We start from the raw sequence: 20,892 nt of genomic DNA on the forward strand, positions 1-20,892 counted from the left end.
CAATATGCATACATTTTCTTTCTTTTTTCTTGCCTTATGACACTGGCTAGAACTTGTTGCACTACCTTGAATAAGAGTTGTGAGAGCAGACATTCCTCCTTTTCCCCAGAAACGTACTTCATTTTAGAGTATGTTAGCAGTAGATATTTTGTAGACACTATCTATTTGAGATTTCCCTCTAGTCTTCTTTTTCTGAGAGTTTTTAATCATGAGTGGGTGTTTAATTTTGTCAAATGTTTGTTCTGCATCAGTTGATGTCATGCGATATGTAGTTTTTCTTCTTTAGCCTGGTAATTAATTTTAAAATATTGAACCAGGCTTGCATTCCTGGAATAAAACCCACTTGATCATGATGTATAATTTAGTTATTGCTGACATCTGTATACTAATATTTTCATAAAGATTTTTGACTCTGTATTGATATATTTGTCTGCAGTTTTGTTTGTTTTATACTCACTTTGCCTGGTTTGGGTATCAAGGTAATATTAGCTTTATGAAATGAATTTGAAAGTGTTCCATTCAGTTTTTTGGAAGAGATTCTGTAGAATTGAGTTAATTCTTTTTTAAATAGAATTTTTCAGTGCAACAATCTGGGTTGGGGATTTCTTTTCTGTTAGTTTTAAAATTATGAATTCATTTCCTTTACTAGGTCTAATGCTATTTAAATCATCTACTGGGCAAGTTGTAACGGTGTGTGTTTTTCAGGGAAGTGGCCCATTTCGTATATGTTAAATTTATGTATATAGAGCTGTCTGTAGTATTCCCTTACTCTTCTGATTTCTGTAGGATCTGTAGTAATTTCATTGTTGGTATTGGTAGTTTTGTCTTCTCTCTTTTTCATTATCAGTCTTGGTAAATGTCAATTTTATTGCTCTTTTCAAAGAAACAAAAGTATTTTTTTCTCTATTTTTTTGTTTTCAATTTTATTCATTTCTGCTCTTTAATATTTTTATTCTTCTTTTTGCTTTTATTTTGCTCTTTTTCCCTAGGTTTCTAGGGTAGGAGCTGAGATGATTGAATTGAAACTTTTTTCTTCTAATATATTCATTTATTCTCTAATGCATTCATCATTCTCTAAATCTCCCTCTTGGCTCTACTTTAGCTGTATCCAGCAACAGATTTTGAATGTTGTGGTTTTATTTTCACTAACTCAGTACATTTTAAAATTTTCCTTTAGACTTCCTTTTTGACCCATGGATCATTTAGAATTTTCCAAGTATTTGCAGATTTTCCTTATTGTCTTTCAGTTACTGATTTTTAGTATCATTTCATTGTGGTTGAAGAATATATTCTGTATAATATCTTCTTTTAAATTTATAGACATTTGGTTTATTACTCAGGATATGATCTGTCATAGTATGTGTCCCTGAGGCACTGGACAAGAATATGTATTCTGCTGTTATTGGATAGATGGTCTATAAACCTTGATTAAATCCAATATGTTTATCTAGTGTCTATTAGATTGATGATGCTGTGGATTTTGTCTAGTTCTATCAGTTTTTGAGAGAGGGCTGTTGAAGTCTCCAACTATAATTGTGGATTTCTCTGTTGTCCTTTCAGTTCTGTCAGTTTTTACTTAAAATATTTTGCAGTTTTGTTGTTTGGTGGATATATTTTAGAATTGCTGTGTCTTCTTGGGGATATTGAGCTGTTACTATTAATTACATAATGCCATTTGCAGTCTGGTAATTTTATTTTCTCTGTCGTCTACTTTATCTGATATTTAGCCACTCCTGCTTTCCTTTGTTTAATGTTTGCACAACATCTTTCTCGTTCTTTTCCTTTTAGCCTGCTTATATTGTTATATTTGAAGTGAATTTCTTGTGGACAGCATATAGTTGGGTCATGTTTTTAAATCACTCAGCCAATCTCTGTCTTTTAGTTGGTGTATTTAGACCATTTGCACTGTAATTTAGACCATTTACATTGTAATTATTGATTTATTGGGGCTTACATCTACCATTTTATTTTTTGTTTTCTATTCTCCTTGTTTTTTGTTTCTCTGTTTTCTTTTTTCTTGCCTGCCTTTGGGTTACTTGAGCATTTTTTTTACATTTCCATTTTAATTTGTCTGTAGTGTGTTTGAATTATCTATCTGTGTATCTTTTTCAGTGATTGCTCTAGGTATTTCAGTATAGAAACATAACATTACAGTCTTCTGGTGTTATTACTTTACCAGTTTGAATAAAGTATAGAAACCATAACTGTAACTCTTTTTGACTCTTTATTTGCCCCCCTATTTAACTGCCAGACATGACTTAGAAAACTTAAGGGAAGGAAAGCCTATTACAATTGTCCCCCCTCCCTTTTTTAAAACATAGTCTTTTCTTCCTTCCTAATATTCTAAGTTTCTTTCTGTTTTCACTTCCTTTCTATTTAGAGAACTTTCATTAATGATTCTTTTAAGGGAGGTCTGCTGGCAACAGATTGTCTTAGTTCTCTGTCATCTGAAAATGTCTTTGTTTTTCCTTCATTCCTAAAGGATGTTTTCACTGGATATAGGATTCTAGGTTGACAGTTCTTTTCTTACAGCACTTAAAAAATTCTGTGCCACTTCCTTCTGACCTTTGTGATGAGAAGTTTGCTGTTACTCAAACTGTTTTTTCCCCTACAGATAAAGTTGTTTTTCTCTGGCTGCCTTCAAGATTTTTTTCTTTGTCTTTAGTTTTCAAAAGTTTAATTATAATGTTGCTTGGTGTAGATTTCTTTGGGTTTTTTCCAAAAGAGAAAGTTTGGGTTTTATTAGCTTGTTGAATCTATCGGTTTAGGTTTCTTGCCAGACTGGGGGAGTTTTCAACCATTTTTTGAGTACTTTTTCAGCCCTGTGTTTTTGTCCTCTGCTTCCATGACTCTGAGGACATATATGTTAAATCTTTTTGTTGTGGTCCCACAGGTCCCTGAAGATCTGTTCTTCTGTTTTGTTTTGTTTTTTTCTCTTCAGCCTGTTTCCTTTCTGTGGCTTAGATTGGGTAGTTCCTATTGTGCTGTCTTCCAGTTCACCAGTTCTTTTCTCTGACCCTCTATTCTGCTATTGAACTCATCCACTGAGCTTTCTATTTCATTTATTCCATTTTCCAGTTTTAATATTTCCATTTGTTTTTTTTATGTTTTGTTACCAAAACTTTCTTTTTCTTTATTGAATTGTCCTGTTTTTTAATTTTATTTTTCATTTATTTCAGGCATGTTTGTAATTTTTCATTGAAGCGTTTTTATCGTGCTCTCTCTGTTTTGATCAAATGATGCTAATGTTTCTGTCATCTCAGTGTTGAAATCTATTATCTTTTTCATTCATTTTGAAATCTTCCTGGTTCTTGATATGATTAGTGATTTTCACATGAAACTGGACATATTCATATTATGTTGTAAGACTTTAGGTCTTACTTAAACTTCCCCCTGACTTTCTCTGACTGCTGTGGCAGGGAAATGGAGCGCACCATCTCCTAACGGCCAGGGAGGCTGGAGTTAAGATTCCCTTTAGCCTTTGTTGACACTTGAGGATTAACTGGGTGCAGGTAGCAATTTTGGCTCCCTGTGTGCCAAGAGTCACTGCATTGGGGTGACTTCATTACTGCTGGGAGATGGTAAAAGTCTTGACTCTCCTCATCTCCTGTGACACCAGTCCCCAGAAGAGAGGCAGAAGCACCTCACTACTGTGGCTTGAGGTAGAAGTCTAGGATGGAGGAGGAGGAGCTCGTTGCTGCCTAGAGGGGATGTAAGTCCCAGCTCCCTACTTGGTCGTCTCTGGCAATACCTGCTAGGGCTTTGGGGCACCTCCTTACTTCCTCATAAGGGTGGAAGTCTAAGCTCACTGCTTGGTCTTGGCCGGCATGAGTAGAGAGGACATCATTTATGTTTCTATGGTGTTTAGCTGGCGTTAGAGATATTACTGTCTGAAGGTCTTGTTTTGTTAGACTGCCCTTTCCTTGTTCTTGGGCTTCTGTTGGAGTTTTTTTCTGGACCCATTGATGTTTCTCTGTTGCTGGCTTCTTGACCTTCATGACTGTGATCTGTGAGGCTAAAAAGTAAACCCAGGGAGTTCACCACTATGTTGTTCCTCGAGTCTTGAGGTCTTTGGTCATTCTGCTTTCTCATCACGTTTCAGAGTCTTGTTTCTTTACCCACAATCACCGGGGTTTTAGTTGTATTTAGCAGGATGTTTACTCCATCTTTCCGGAAATGACTTCTCTCATTCAGTTATGTTCCTTAGTTCTGAGGACTCAGTGATACCATGTTTTAATTCCAGAATTGTATTGTACTTGTTAACTTCACCCTAAGTATCATTCAGTTATGTTCCTTAGTTCTGAGGACTCAGTGATACCATGTTTTAATTCCAGAATTGTATTGTACTTGTTAACTTCACCCTAAGTATATTATTCTTCCAGGCAACGAAGAGCAGATTAGTTTTAGATTTAAAGGAATTTCAAAAAGCAAGTAGATATTGGGGGAATACACCATTTGGCTTTGTGCATTTATTAGAGAGTCAAAAATAGATGTTTGGGTTTGAGAATGGTTTTTAATTTTGTAGAAAGATCTTAGAAGGGATGATCACATAGTTAATAAGTAGCCAGCAGTTGCCTCTAAATAATGTTTCGCACTAGAAAGTAGGAAAAAGACAGCATTAGTTAAGGTCTAGTTAGAATGGGACGTTTACCTGATACTGAGAAGTTTTTAGTTGACCTCATTTTCTCAGAATGTCTTTAACAAGAGTCCTAGTAACTTTCCGGTTACAACCATCTTCCTCATAGGATTGTGACTAAATGAAAATTTCAGCATTCTGGTAGCTATAAAGAACTGTGCACATATGGGGGGACGATTCTGTTGTAACTTGCCTCCCTGTAGACATATACTTTGCACTTACAGGAGCACATTTTTACCTTTAAGGTTCTCAGATTTTAAGAGCTGTGGAGTCCTAGGGGTCTTAAAGTCAGCCAGCTCAGCTATTCTTCCATCCGTGTGACCCACCTTTCAGCGGAGGGCCCTCCACTGCCTCACAGGCCCAGGCATTTTGTCTTAAATGGTTCTGAGGTTTACTACCCTTCTGCTTTGAGCTGGCTTTCCTAGTAGATCTTATCCCTTGGTCCTTATTCTGCTATGAGTCTACTCTTTTACAAGAAGAAAGGAAAACACTTTTTTTCTGTGCTGTGGTCATTCTTATATCCCATATCTTTTTTTTTTAATCTGGAATGGCTAAGATCTTTCATCATTTTCATTATTTTCTTCAATCTGTTGAATTTATTAGTCTTTCTTAAAATGGAGCTGTGGCCTCCAGAACAGTATGCCGCTTGTATGGCACGGATAGGAACTTTGCTTTTGAAACAGTGTCCGAGACTGTTATTTCTCATATGTACCTGAGAAATCCTTCTTAAGAGGATTTGAGACAGTTACAGATACATGTAAATCATTGCATTTGCTTTTATTTTTTGGCACTTATGAAACAGAGATTGAATTTACAGATGGATTGTGATCCTGGAGTTTTCCCCCTTCCCTAGTGACTGAATCTTAAACCAAGCTTTTCCCGTCTTGTTCCCATATTATGTTTCCCATATTATTCATCAGAATTTTTAAAAATCTAAGTGCTAGACTCCCTTGTCATCAGGATGTTTTCTTATTAACTTTGTTGTATTCTTAAGTTTTGATCCTCTGAGTCATTATATTTGCTGTCACCTTTCCTTTGTCTAAGTCCTTCTTCCCACTCTTCTCCAAACCAGTTTTGCTGGCTTTTGGTCCTTATGAAAGTGTTGACGAGGCAGGCTCAGATGCAGAGCACCACTAGGTATCTTCTAGATTGACATCAGTTCATTAACAGTCATTCTTTGGAGACCTCTATAGAACATGGTGTGAATCGTTTTCACTCTTCACATTAAAAACTGAAAAAATATTTTCTCTAATTTGGTATGTTAATAATACATTGTTATAGGGGATCTGATAATTTGGTATTTTTTTCGGTTTTGAAGTATTTTAGTACTTGTTTTGGTTTCATTTTACCTGTTTTAAATATTTCCAGGAAATCCACTCACCCACGATATATTAAATCTCTATCTGGAACCAGATGGAACAAGAAGGCTACTGAACTATTTGCTTGATAATTTGGCAGGTACTGCAAAAAGAAGTAAGTGGTCATTTGATTAAACTATTTTTTTATAAAGACTTGTAAGAACATTGTTTAATTTTGTGTTTTTTGTTGAACTAGTTTCAACAGACCAGCCACCACCAAGATCTTGGATTATGCTACAAGAACCAGACAGAACACGGCCAACTGGTTGGTAGCCTAATGTTTTAGATCTTATTTTTGCTTGGTCATTATAAATCTAATAGTATTATTAACATGCTTTAGATGATGGGCAGTGTCACAGTAGAATGCTTTAAGGTTGATTTGATTTTGGAGATAATAATAAAGACTTAATTCTTGTTTACCTGGCCTCTGTACTGTGCTATAGAAAGTATGCTATAAAGCTGTACTTCTCAACCAGAGGTGATTTTATCCCGCAGAGGACATTTGGCAGTGTCTGGAGATATTTTTTGATTGTCAGCAACTGTTGGAAGTGCCCTGGCATCCTGTGGCTAGAGATCAGAGATGCTGCTGAGCATCCTACAGTGTACAGTGCAGCACCCCACAGCAAAGATTTACCTACCCGCAATGTCAGTGGTGCCACCCCTGAGAAAACCTGCTATAAAATATTGATCAAATTCAGTTATAATAAATACACCAAAGTCTTTCTATATTGTAAGTTTCCAGATCCTACTACGTTCTGAATATATTTGATAATACAAAATTTTAAGATAGAACACCTCTTTGAGAGAGAAATTGAACTAATGACCTCTAATTTCCTTTTTAAATTATTTGAAAACAGTTCGGGCACTTTTGTGATATATGTAATAGTATTTGCCCTATAATACCCCTTTCTTTTCATGTGAATTAGTCACAGTTGCTCTGTAGAAGAAAATGAAGGATGCCTATACGAAAACTGCTGTCAGGTCTCCACATCCTCCATTAGCAGCTGGTGAAGTGGGGGAGGGAGCAGAGAAATGAGGAGCCCTGCTCTTAGAGGCTGAAGGGCTCACGATCTTAGTCTTGTAGCTTCGGAGCCGTCTGTGCGTGCCTCTGGCAGGAGCACGTTATCACTTGCATTGTAATTTGTTCACGTGTCTGCCCTTCCTTTACTGTCTGCCTTTATCTGTGCCTTGTCTGGCGCTTAGTAGCTTTTCAGTGAGTATATATTGAATTAATAAAGTCAAACCTAGCATCTAAGTGAAAACTATTGAAATTAATTGTGTTTTTTTTCTGCCACGTGTGTGAATAAGTAAAGCTATCTTTCCTACAGCCTTGTTTTCTGTCATGTGCTATAATGTTCTTTGTGATAAGTATGCGACCCGGCAGCTGTACGGCTACTGTCCGTCGTGGGCGCTGGACTGGGACTACAGGAAGAAGGCCATCATCCAGGAAATCCTGAGCTGCAACGCTGATGTCGTGAGTCTTCAGGTAGGTCAGCTGGAAAGCATTTATTTAAACTGCACAAATGCCCCAACATTGATAAAGCAAGAAACCTGAAGCCCTGGCTGTAGCTGTTCTTAAAATACTGACTTCTTCTGTATTTGGTAAATTCTGAGAGCATTCATTGCCTGCTTTGTATTGCAGCACTGTGGTGCCAAACTAAGCAAATGGGTTAAGCTAGGGTTTAAGCATTTGCTGTGATGGCCAAATGTTCACCTTTTTTCTCCCGATGCCCCTGCTTGCTGTTATGAATTGGGTGACCATGTTACTGACATTGTGGCATTGTCAAGGTATAATTTTGCTTTGCTACCAGCGGTAACTGAATAATGAGAGTGGAAAGAACATTAAACCTGGTGCACAGTAACTAGGTTCTCAGTCCAACTCTCATAATAATTTATGACCTTGAGCAAGTCAGTTTCTTCTTACGGCCTGAAATTGTGATCTGTGGAGTTACTTCTACCTCTCTATTCTTGTTCTACACCAGTTCTAAAATACAAGGAAGTATACATGCATAGAGCTGATGTCTTTCCAGTCTTTACTTCTCAACAACAAAGAATTGACTTTGTCAGCTGGTACTTGTAAAATGATAAGTAGGTGTTCTGATTGATTTCAGATAAGTTACATCAAAAAGATACTATATTCTTCATCCTACAGATCAGTCCTTTGAGATTATTTTAAGCTCTCAAACTGTACAAAATAATGCATAGGACTAATTTTGAAATAACTTTGTTGTTTACAATTTTTCAGGAGGTTGAAACGGAACAGTATTACAGTTTTTTTCTGGTAGAACTGAAAGAACGTGGCTATAATGGGTTCTTTAGTCCTAAATCTAGAGCTAGGACAATGTCAGAACAAGAGAGAAAACACGTCGATGGCTGTGCAATATTCTTCAAGACAGAAAAGTAAGTCATCCTATTTTTCAAAAAGAAACATCTCTATTTGCAGGGAGGGGGTCAAGGGGATGGAAATTAGTTGGCAAATAAGAAAATGAGGCACTATATTATTTCTCAAGAAAACAATACTGTTGACTCATAGGGTTTTGTTTTGATTCATCAGAAATAACATTGTTTCGGAGGACCTGTTGGAAGTGCTGCTATCTCTCCGTGTATCTGCTCTGGTCTAACTCCAGTTGTTGAAGGCCTTGCAGTTGCATTCCCTCCAGGGTCGTAGAGAGATTCTTAAACCCATACTTTGGAAGAGAATTATTTAAAAAGTACAGGATGGAATATTTCAGCATGAAACCTAGATAGAAGATAATTACATTATCTTACGTTGTGAACATTTTTCAAGATGTTATTTGTGTCTGTAACAGACTGAGAGCAGCTTAAGTGGACATGGGCAGCTTGGTGTTGAGGGGAGGATTTTCCATACTGTGATTTACATGCCATCATATCTGTTAAGGAAGATTAGGAAATTTGCACTTCCCACAAAGCTAAGGTCTTGCTATTCCCAACTTTGTTTGTGTCTGTGTGTTTGTTTGTTTTAGATTTACTTTGGTTCAGAAACACACTGTTGAATTTAATCAGCTAGCAATGGCAAATTCAGAAGGATCTGAAGCTATGCTGAACAGAGTCATGACAAAAGATAACATTGGAGTTGCTGTACTGCTGGAACTTCGAAAGGAGTTGATTGAAATATCATGTGAGTAACTTTTCCACTTCCTGTAAAATTGACCTCCAAAATTTAATAGATAACAGAACATTATGTCTTGTCTAATACCTGAAGAAACTCAGAATTTAAATCTTTTCTAAAGCGTAACCATTTTTCTCTACCACAAAGCTTAATATGAGAAAGCATTGCCCAGAAAAGTATTTCAAAACTTAAAAGGCATAAAGCCGAAGAAAAAAATTTTTTTCCCTCTCCAAGAATTTTTCACATGAAAGAAATATTGAAGTAAATGTTAGTTAAAATAACTGGTGGAGAAAAGGTCTTCTGTATTTTCTTGGCAACAGGGATATTCTGTATCCTGACTTCTCTTCTTGACCTACTTGTAGTCATTACTTTCAAAGTCTTAAGTCTTGGAGAAATGGACCACTTATTTGAAATTAAAATATGTATTTTTATTTAGTAATATATTTAAAGTGACCATCATGCCAAGAACTGAAACTTATGACACCCGAGAAACAGTTGGAAATGAGGATATTTAACCTGAAGGATAGAAAAGATGAAAGATGGAACTTAGTGACTGTCCTCAATGTATCTTAAGAAAAAGGGTATAGATTTAATTTTGTGAGGCTCAATTTGGGACATCTGAACTAAGCCCAGATGTTTTAAGGAGATGGAACTATTTAAAAATCAAGCTGTCCCAGATAGAATGGGCTGTCTTTGTTTGGGTAGTTTATCACCCTCTGCTGGAAGTACAAGCCACAGGTTAGCTGTCTGTTTCTCAGGTTTGCTGGAGGGTAGGCTCAGTCATCAGGTGAATTTTAGGGTGCTTTTTTATTCCTGAGACTCTGAGACACTACTTGCTTTCAGACCCTGTGAGAATATATGGGCTGACGGACAAGGCTTTTTTGTTTTCTCTTTATCTAATATAGCTGGAAAGCCACATCTTGGAACAGAAAAGCAACTTATTCTCGTGGCTAATGCTCACATGCATTGGGACCCTGAGTACTCCGATGTGAAGCTGGTTCAGACGATGATGTTCCTCTCAGAAGTGAAGAACATTATTGATAAAGCCTCCAGAGGCCTCCAGTCCAGTGTATTGGGAGAATTTGGAACTATTCCTCTGGTGTTGTGTGCAGATCTTAATTCTTTGCCAGACTCTGGTAAAAAAAAAAAATGCTCTTTTATATAGAATATTTACTCTGACTTAAAGTGTTTTTGTAATGTATTGTTTGTGATAATTCCAAATTTAGTAAATGAAAACTCAGTTTGTAGTGGCAGCCATGAATCAGGTTAAAATTTTCTTTTTTTGTGAAGTAGGAGGCCCATCTTGAAAATGAAGTGATATGAAAAACCTCTGAAGGAAGGATGTTAATTATCTTCAGTAAACATGTAGGTGATGACTTGAAGTAACTCGTTAAAGAACATATAATAGTGTTTCATTGTCCCTAGGTAACATACAGTCCAGACTCTGAAAATGTTATTAAGACATCCACTTTGAGATTCCAGCATGTGGTAATATAATCCAGTTTAAATTTGATCATATATTTAAGGATCTCAAATTTTGGTATGCTTGATTAGAAAAATATGCCTCAGGTGGAAATTTAGGTCTTTTATTTACACAGATCTGGCAGGTGATTTTAACAAAAAAAGAATAAGAATCTAAATTTTTTTTTTTTATGAGAAAGGAGAAGAATACAGAAAGCCTTGTTCTTGAATACTTTTCCATAGATAGGACAGTAAATAAATCATAGTCCTTGTAATATCAAACTGAGTATTTCTTTTTTTGTCTTTTAGCCCCTTGTTTATACCTCACCGTATACACGAGAACACTTTCCCTTGGACTTGCATGCATGAGCATGCACGCACACACAGACCGTGCACACACGTGTGGAGTGGGTAGATTCAGTAGCGCGCCGCTGCCCTTAAGATAGATGGAAAGCAGTTAACAAGATAGAAACTGTGTTAAAATTCATTTCAGGGTAAATAAAGATACCCATAATTCTTTAGTCCATCTCATCAAAGCTATCCAGAGATTACTGCTGCTGAAGCAGTTGAGGGTTATTGTCTGGTGGTTTCTCTATATGCTTTTCATTCTCTGTTTAGCAACAAAATATCCGAGGGGCAAGCAGAGACTCTTGTCAAATAACACAGATCTTAAGACCCATTTCCATGTCACAAAACTATATTTTGATAGCAGACACTTGGGACAGTGTCCAGTTTTGCTAGCTAATTAAATGAAAATTAAATATTTGCGGAGCCAATCTTATACTTAGCATTTTGGGAAAACAGTGTCCAGGGAGGATGAAGTGTCTGTGACTCTTTAGTAGCTGGCAGGACATACACCCCCCTACACCCCCCCACACCGCCCCCCGCAGTGAACCCTGATCTTGGTATTTTTACCAATAAATAATTTAGCATACGCTGAAACCTACATGCTGATATTTTGACTGAGGTGTTAAATTTTTTTTTTAGGTAGAAACATGAAGTTTTAAAACATAAGAAACTAGTTTAACAAATACTCTACACCAGCCCAGTTGTAAGGATCATTTGAAAAAAAGATAATTGAGAAGACACACATGTTCATGTGGTAACAGTGACGTGTGAAATATTCAATACACTGTGCTTAGAACCATATTCAAATGGATTTATACAACTTCCGTCAATGTGAAAACCAGTAAAACATTTTAGAAAGTGGGAATATGTGTGGTTTAAAACTACTTGCTCAGTTATTTTATGTGTTCACTGTGTTATACTTGACAGTGCAAAAAGTGTGTTCATTTTCTTTACAGGTGTTGTAGAGTATTTGAGCACTGGTGGAGTAGAAACAAACCATAAAGACTTCAAGGAACTGAGATACAATGAAAGTCTTACAAACTTCAGCTGTAATGGGAAAAATGGGACAGCCAACGGAAGGATCACTCACGGTTTCAAGTTAAAGAGTGCCTACGAGAGTGGCCTGATGCCTTACACAAATTACACGTTTGATTTTAAGGTGAGTGTTGAGAGATTAATGACCTTTCAAAACCTTTTTTTTAAAAGAGTCTTGTAACTTATGGTACCTTTAAAACGTTACTGTTCAGAATGGAATTAGGCCATCTCGAATTAGTTGACAGCAATTTTCTTTTGTTACTCTTACGTAGAATTCCCTATTAGAGGCCCATCCCTGCATACCTATCAGAATAATTTGCAGGGTAAGAAATCATGTGAAATAATGATAGTAAATCCTGAGTTAACTCACCTTTTTTGGCCTTTTTTCTAATAGGTTCATTACTGACAGCCAGATGATGTGTTTAATCTGATGTCAGTTGAGAAGAGGGGTCGCATCTCTCCTATTTCAGTTTAAGTGAAACTGTGCTCCTTGAGTACCAAAACGTAGTTTATTATTAGCCACGTTTTAATTTCTAAAGTACGTATGCAGCATTCACATGCTCTCTTCTGCAGTTACTGGATTGCAGTGTGGAGCTAGCCTTTCCTTAGTGATTCTCATTTTTATTACCAGCCCTTGTCTAGGGCTTGTGGCCTTCTTAGCCACCTTTTACCTTTCTGCTCTCTTAAATCCTAGTTTTCCAGTTTTAACCGCTGAAAAAAATAATCATTCAGGTTAGACTGTCCTATAGAGTATAAATAGTTGTGTTAATTGGTTCTGAAATTTGGAGGGGAGGGCTGTTCAGACTCCTTTGAGACACTTGAAAACTGACAGTTTTTTACTTGACTTTGGTCAAGTACTGCAGACAGTGATTTAACCCTGGGAACAGATGAGTGTTTAGAGCTGTAGAGAGACTGGAGTAGACTCGGGAAAACCAATGTGACTGACAGTGACCTGAGAGGAGGGAAACCGGGAGCGAATTGGAACTTAAATACCAAGGGAAGAAGGCCTTTCTAGGGAAAGCGGAGTGAGTGGTAAGCTTCAGAAGTGTGTGTGTGTGTGTGTGTGTGTGTGTGTGTGTGTGTGTGTGTGTGTGTGTGTGTGTGTGATTTAAGTTGTTTCACTGGAGAGCTGGTCAGAGAAACTAGAATATGATGAGTTGAAGAATAACTGAGCAATGAAGTAGTAAAAGCCAACTTTTAGATTCTTATTTCAAGCAGATTGAAGAAGTGAGCATGATAACCAAAAGGGGAGAGAGATGAGGGATTTTTTTTCTCTTGTTCCTGTTACTCATATATGAAGTTGGGAAGAAGACACTTGAATGTGCTTTACATGCTTCTGGTCAAGAGCACGCAAAGGAGAGGCTGCAGTTACAGGGAGGAGTGACCTAGCTGTGTTCCAGACGCTGTGCCCGGGTGCTGCTGAGGGTGTGGGAGGCAGAGTTAGCCTGGCCCTTGTGGAATCAGGATCTGGTGGGACAGAGGGGTCTGTGGTTACACCTTGGGGTTGTGCATGAGCAGGGAAGTCAGATGTGGTAGGAGCTGTTAAGGGGGTGAGGGACTGTCTTGGGAAAGTGATTATTACATTTGGTTCTTGAAGGTTGAGAGGGAATTCACCAGATGACAAGTTAAAGAAAGTGTTCCAGGCAGAGGGACAGCATGTGTGGGGGCCCTGGGGCAGAAAGGAGCTTGGCACTGTACCCCACTTCACTCCCCAACCCCGAAAAAGGCTAGTGTGGCAGTGGGATCATAAGCAAGGGAAAGATCATGGATTAAGTTAGGAAAGAGAAGCAGAGACCATATCATGAAGGATTCTTTAGTTCTCCTTAAAGATTTTGAAAAGATCCAGGTAGAAGGAGGAATGATTATCATCTCTAAACTTCCTTCATTCTGACACTTGGAGACTAGGGGTTAGATTTGGCCTGTGGAGCGCTGCCTTTTCCTGCAGGCTGTGACGTTTCTTTGCTTACCAAATACGGCTGAAAGTTCTCAGTATGTCGGTATTATCTTATGTGGTGCTTTGTCTTTTTTTTTTTTTTCTCCTCTTCTGTTTTTCAGGGTATAATAGACTACATCTTCTATTCTAAACCTCAGCTGAACACTCTCGGCATCCTGGGACCCCTGGACCACCACTGGCTGGTTGAGAACAACATCAGCGGCTGCCCGCACCCACTCATCCCCTCCGACCACTTCTCACTTTTTGCACAGCTGGAGCTCTTACTGCCTTTCCTGCCCCAGGTTAATGGCATTCACCTTCCTGGCAGGAGGTAGCCACGTACCTTCAGAGGATGACCTCAGTTTTACTCGTAAACTCGTAGAAAATCTGAATATAGGGGAGTGAGGTATGGCCATTAGGGATTTTTTTTTCCTTAATAATAATGATTTGGGTTTTCAATCTGATTATTTGATAAGGATATGGTATGAAAGCCAGGTGCTAGCAACAGACAAACTCTGAGCCCAATATGCTTTATATACTGTTAGACAGGGATTGGTGTGTTTGCACCTATCTTTAATTTGTTACAAGTAATTTTCCTGTTTCTTGTACCCAATATAATATTTTCATGCCTTGAAATAGGAAAATGTTGGAACAGCATATTCTCTTTGCACAGAAATCTGTAGCACTACATTTTTGAGGCCAGTAATAACATCCAGAGACCATTCTTCCACACTCTTCTCCTCCTTTTTCAGACATGTTTGTAAAATACAGAATTTGAATTTCGCCTTTATGATTGTATATGATCCACAGAAGACCTGATTTATGAAATTTTGTACTAAAAAAATCAGATTTGGAGATGACTGTATTGTAATGTAAGGCTAATTTTTTTTGCCTGTTTCATGTGTTATAAAGGCCAGCTTGTAAAAGAGGTTGCGACAGACTTTTCTCTGCTGATTTGTGCTGTTAGGGTTTTGTTAGCCCTTTTGTACTACTTTGTTTTTTAATCGAGAACATTACTCTTTAAATCTGAATCTGTTTAAAGCTTAGGACATTTTCTTGGACCAGAGGCAACTTACCCATGAATTCCTGGGTTTTTACAAAAAACTATCTTATCTACCAGGACGGGTAAGTTGAGCGGTGAACGATCTGTAGGCATTTATGGACTGAATGTGATGGTCAATATATGTACATTCTGATATTTTAAAATCTTTAACTTTTTTAAGTTAAAAAAAATTACAGCTGCTTAAGTACAGCTTCTTAACTCCTTTTTGAGATACTTCTTGTCCTATCTCTGCTGTGCCTGCCTGAGTTTATTCTCACCACACACTGCCTGTGCATGCAGAGAAAATCTGTGCATCCTCTTTTATATTTTTTAAATACTGTTTAACATTTGTGAGTTTTATGAAAATGCTTTTTGTATGAACTGTGGCTTTTTTCCTTTGTGAAGCATTGAATGTCACATTTTGGAACATGCTCATAGGGTGGGCCCCTGGGCCTTTGCTCACCAGGCCCAAGCACTGCTTCTTGGTGTCATCACACAGTGCTGTTCATCACCCAGAATACTACTATCATGTGAATTCTTTTTGTTTTCCATGTATTCTTTAGTCTCCATGTTTTGTTTTTTTTTAAATCATTCCTTTAAAAAAAAAAGATAATTTTCCATTTATGAAGCAGTATAAAAATAAATGAGATGTATTTTCAAAACAGGTCCCTAAGACAGTTCTTCAGATCATTTTTAAAGTGACTAAGTCATTTTAATATGTCAACCAAGATAAGAGTTATTACACCCTGTATTTTGCCCTTAGTGCCATTAGTAGAGTAGAAATTAAAGCCAGCTTTAACTTCGCAAAGTAACTTGTATATGTTCTGTTCTCATCCATTCATTCTTCTCTTAAAAATCAAATGAATTCAGAGGGAACTTGATCTAACTGCTTTTGTTTCAACTGCAGGCAGGGAAGCAAAAGGACACCATGTATGTGAGCATTAAGAAAAGAAATTGTTGAATGTTAGTAACAATTTTTATACAGAGAATGAGTCATTTTGGATAATGACTTAAAATTTTATGAAAAATGTTCAGCACTTAAATGTGCTTATTCTGTTTTTAAGAGAAAATAAAATTGCATACTGTTTAAGTAAATGATTCTTTTTTTTTTTTTCTTTTTTCTTTTTTTTTCTTTCTTTTTCTTTTAAAAAAATTCTCCAGAAGATTTTGATCTTGAATCTTTGGGACCTGGTTTTTCCTTTGAGGTGTTTTTGTTTGTTTGTTTTTTAAGATTTTGTTGTGATTTTTTTTAATTTTTACTTTTTGTTTTAAGTTGTGCTGACACCAAACACATCCAGTTTATAATCAGTACATTGAAAGCTGGTGTTACTGATACGAAACCAATGCATAACTTTTTATGGGGCTTCTGTTTCTAATTTTATTTGGGGGGTTTTTTTTTGTTTTGTTTTTTGTTTCGTTTTGTTTTTGCAAAGTGTGAATAAAAGATGTGTTTACTCATTTTTCCTAAACACTGTGCTGGTAATGTGCATCAGGACAGTTTCCAGCAAGGGCAAGCTTGAGCTGGTTGGACTGAGGAGACGAAGGAGCCCGCTGTTCTGCCATCTGCGTTGTGTGACGCAGGCCCAGAGAGTTGTGCGGGAGCGGGTGGGAAGCACTTGCTCGTCTGTGTTTGTTAACGGAGGGTGTGTTCTTCTCGTAGATGCTGGAACTAGAGTGCACTTGTTAGACGCTGAAGGTTTGAGCTTTACATGAAATGTTCTCATCTGTACTGTTATTGTCTACGATATATTGGAATTTGGGGGCAGCACAGTAGGATATAATGGCCTGTTAGTCTTGAAAATCTTTGTTCTTGCCTCTTCTAGGCATACTGCGTTCTGTGGGGCAGTTTGAACAGCTTTCCTACCTTATTAGATAGTGATAAATTGAACCAAGAGTGTAGGTTTATGACTGTATCCTTCAAAAGAGAAAAAAATACTTTGGGTCTGTAGGGAATAAATGGTCACACCATAATAGATTATGATACTTTTGTTAAGCAAGATTTTGTTTTTTAAATATTTTCTGTGTCCTGAATAATTTCCAATAACCATATTTCCTAAAATGCAATAAAAACTAGTATGTTTTCATAGTATAGGTTTTTTTTCAAAAATTCTGTAACAAATATATTTAATGTGGTGTTGCCATAGTGTAAATCCATCTTATGAGTGTTTTAAAGAAAATTTGGGGTATATTTTCTGTTCTAATGATCAGAAATTTGGAGGGGCTCAATTCGTGTAAAGTCTCTTGCAGTACAATTTATCATATTAGTGGTGATTATTTATGCTTTAAGAATTTAAATAATGTTCATCAAAATTAATTTATGGCATTATTTAAACTAAAGTTGTAGAAATAAATTGTTGATTGCAACTTTAATAGTCCTAGAAGATAGGCAAGGAACATCTCCAAGAAATGTTTTTATTTTTGTTTGATTTGGTGATAGCCAGGAACACTTGTTTTGAGTTAGCACTTTGAAACCTAAGGACATTATTAAATTGGGTGGAATGCACTTCTAAATGTTGAAATTAAAATTTCAGAGTTCTAAGATTTCAGATTTTCAGTAATAAATTCCAGTTTAAGTATTCTTTCTTTCTTTCTTTTTCTTTTTTTAACTATTTAAACTTACAGAATTAATTTCCATAGTGACTTTTAAGGTTTTGGGGTCATGTCATAGAAGGACAAAAGCCAGCCTAGGCAAAGCAGTTTACAGCAGCTTGTTCTTTTCATGACCCAGTCAGCATATCCAGTACAAATGCTGCAGGTGATTCAAAGAACACCGTTAGCAAGTGTTTCTCCCTCACTCATAAACAGTATTTTAAGATGTTCACTTTGCTCTTCTTTTTGGTTACATAAATTTTAGTAACCAGTATGTTGAAGTAGTGTCTAATAGAGTGTCTAGTCTTTATTCACAGTACATTATATAATGTGTAATGCACTGGACTAACTTTTGTTTACCGTTCATGTAACAAAACCCAGCACATTTTCTGCACTAAGCTCAAAGAATGTCCCATCTGCCTAGGCAGCTCTTGGATAAGGGTGATGGGAAACTGACTATGACTTACGCACTTGTGGTAACAAGGGCTTTACTGTTCTCTCCAGTGGAACCTTCTTGGTCGGATTGTCGCTAGCTAGTATTATATTTATATACAGGGTCTTTTCTTTACTGATGTATTTTCCTACTCACAGCCAACCAATAAATTCAATATCTGTTTCAAATATTTTAAAAGTGTAATTTGTATAGCTGTAGTACTGGAGTTTGAGAAAAATATGTGTTAATTGGCTCACCACCTATTTAAAATTCTGAGTCATCTGGGACAGGGTTATAACTCGCCCTTTGAAAGGGAAGCGTAAACGGGGACAGGGCCGTGATGTGGTGAGACGTTGTAAACTTAATCTCCTTATTGGCTGTGTTATTCTGTGTAACACTCATATCTTTGCCAAAGTTCGATTTTATATTTAGGCAACTGATGGTCCTTTTGCATTTAGGATTTTGTTGTTACCAGATACCTCATAATATAAGAAATGGGCTCATGTGTCTTTCATCCTTTGGAAGGATGCTGACATATTTTAAATAAATGCTTTTAAATACAATAGCAAACATTGTGTTGTTGGGGTTATCCTAATTCACTAAGTGTTTTACTTGTTACATGTATATATTTTGCTGTATATATAAACTTTTAAAATGTCTGTCTTCCCAACTCTTCAGAACATTAAGTCCACTTGCTTTTTAGAAACTACTTTTTTAACAAATGTAAACTTTTATGTAGATGCTGGGAAAACAAATCCTTTAAATCACAGCACAATTTAGATAAAATGAATGTTTGCTGAGATGTCCAGCTTTTAAAGTAGGCATTTTCTACCTAATCCTTAATATATAATTTTACCTCTATAACAGAAGCCTTGTTCTTTATAACTGCCGGGAAAAGAGGTGGTAAAAGTTAACGAAGTATGCCCACATTACAAATTCTAGATGATGTTCTTGAGAGGAACACGCACCTAAGGAAACATGAACTGAAATGTATTTAGAATAAAGTTCTAAACAATGTTCTATATACTGAGAATTCCTCTCTTGGAGTGTTATTTAGGTATTCAAGTTGAAACTGAGTTTAAAACAAGCTTTCACAAATACTTTAAAGGCATTTTTAATGTACAGGTTATATATATTAGAGGAATCTTACAGAAGAGTTTTTACTAGAATTTTACAAGAATTTGAGCCTATTTCTATAAGTTTATAATTTTCTCCAGGTAATAAAATAAAAAATGTTCTAAGTACATTGTTCCCCAGATGAGTCTAAACAGCTGGTCTGCAGCTAGGAACTGAGAAGACTGCTGGATTACAAGGCAGCTTAAAGACCAGTCTCTGTAGTTTTTTTAGCATCATTAACATTTTAAATCAAATGAATAAGAAGATGTCTGTTACCTCATTTTCTTTGAACTGCACACTCCAAATCACTCTAATCTACTTGAAACTATTAAACTATTTTGGGCCTGTCATGAGAAACTTTGTTCGCTACGCCAGCGTGGCAGGAGCTGGTCCCAAGAGCTCGAACTGCCAGGCGCTCTTCAGCCTTCCCGGCAGGGTGAGTTTATTTAAGCTGTGGGGTTCAGACAGCCAGCTCAGGACAGCGGCTTCATTCGTGAATGGCTTTTCACTGCCGCCCCGTGGTCCGTGTGATTTCAGTATCTCCCCTTCACGGCTGTCCTGTTAGTACTGTTTTTTTTCCTAAGCTTTATGTAATTCTTGAAAACCTGGTCCACAGAAAACATTGAAAAAGGGATGCTGGTGTGACCACAGTCAGGCAGAAGGAATCTACACAATGCAGGATTGCTTTTCTGTTAGTACTCATACCGCGGCGGCTGGCTCTCAGGGCCGTGATGTGAGTGTGAGGGAAACGTGCGCCCACCCTGAGTCCCCCTCCCCGTTAGTGCCATACTCGCCAGTGGTGGCTTTGAACGCGCCTCGTGGCTGGAGGACTATATGTTGTTAGTCCTTTTTGATGAATAAGAGTTGTCCTGAGACTACTTCTCCTGGTCACCATACTGATCAATACTCATTTAGAATTTCTTCTTGTCAGACATTGTGCTTAGTTTGGAAGTAAGAGGCTTATCAAACACTATCTCTGATTTCCAAGTTGTTAATTGGTCGTTATTATCTAGTGTAGTATGTGCTAAAGATAAACCAGGAATGAGGGGGGCAAATCTGTCTACATGGGTCTATAAAGTCTTCCAGAGGTGAGTGTGGAGCTGGCTTTGAAGGACTAAGAACCTGTTTGTCGGATGTGAAACGTGCGTAGGTGGAACGGATTCTGAACGTGAGGTTCGTGTTTCCTTGGAAGTGCACCAGTGCTGTGGCTGGAACGCAGCGGGCACCTTTGAACTTTGAACTGTACTGAAGTTTGAACTTCATCCTGTAGGTAGTGGTAAAGAGCCATACAGGGTTTTAAGTGGGCCTAGCATTGCCCGGTTTGTGTTGGAGAAGAGTCCTTCTAGCAGTGCTGTGGAGGGCGGATGAAAAGAGTAAGACTAGTTAGCTGGTTTCTCATGTGGTCCAGTTGACGGACGATAAGCTGGGGACAACGTGCGGGGCAGTAAGAGCAGAAAGGAAGGGGCATTTGAATTATTTAGGAGGTAGAATCAGTAAGAACCTTGCCTCCCACCTTGGTTTGTGGGAGAAGAGACAGGTGAGAGTTCGGCTCACTGTCTCCATCAGGGCAGACCCTGACTCGGCGTCTCTTACGTCTCCACCACCAAGGCCCTTGTTTTCCCTTGACTAACCTGACCAACACGTTTAGTCAGACTTGTTTCTCCAGCTGCACTGTACTTCACTTCCCCTGTAATTCGTTAAGATTTCAGTGTGAAAAAGAGACCCAAGACGCCCCTCCTAGACAGACAGCTAAGTGATCCCGTGAAATAAGAGAAGGTAGCGTTTGATGCCAGTTTGATTCTTTTCGCCAG

The 20,892-nt window shown here is 37.5% G+C and overlaps 1 protein-coding gene across 3 annotated transcripts in view; it reads left to right on the forward strand.

Annotated features, from left to right (window-relative positions):
- The window catches only part of CNOT6 (CCR4-NOT transcription complex subunit 6), a 58,302-nt gene extending 41,899 nt beyond the window's left edge, over window positions 1–16,403 (forward strand). For 2 of the 3 annotated variants that reach the window (XM_031438001.2, XM_064480184.1), the window contains 8 exons: window positions 6,005–6,109; window positions 6,191–6,259; window positions 7,323–7,480; window positions 8,240–8,394; window positions 8,979–9,133; window positions 10,030–10,260; window positions 11,890–12,092; window positions 14,024–16,403. In XM_031438001.2, coding sequence (XP_031293861.1) covers window positions 6,005–6,109; window positions 6,191–6,259; window positions 7,323–7,480; window positions 8,240–8,394; window positions 8,979–9,133; window positions 10,030–10,260; window positions 11,890–12,092; window positions 14,024–14,236 — 1,289 coding nt within the window. In that variant the 3' untranslated portion in view covers window positions 14,237–16,403. The remainder of the gene's footprint in view (window positions 1–6,004; window positions 6,110–6,190; window positions 6,260–7,322; window positions 7,481–8,239; window positions 8,395–8,978; window positions 9,134–10,029; window positions 10,261–11,889; window positions 12,093–14,023) is intronic. The other variant, XM_031438002.2, reaches the window with a different exon arrangement.
- Window positions 16,404–20,892: the final 4,489 nt, after the last annotated feature.

This window comes from Camelus dromedarius, chromosome 27, assembly GCF_036321535.1.
Source record: "Camelus dromedarius isolate mCamDro1 chromosome 27, mCamDro1.pat, whole genome shotgun sequence".
Lineage (NCBI taxonomy): Eukaryota > Metazoa > Chordata > Mammalia > Artiodactyla > Camelidae > Camelus > Camelus dromedarius.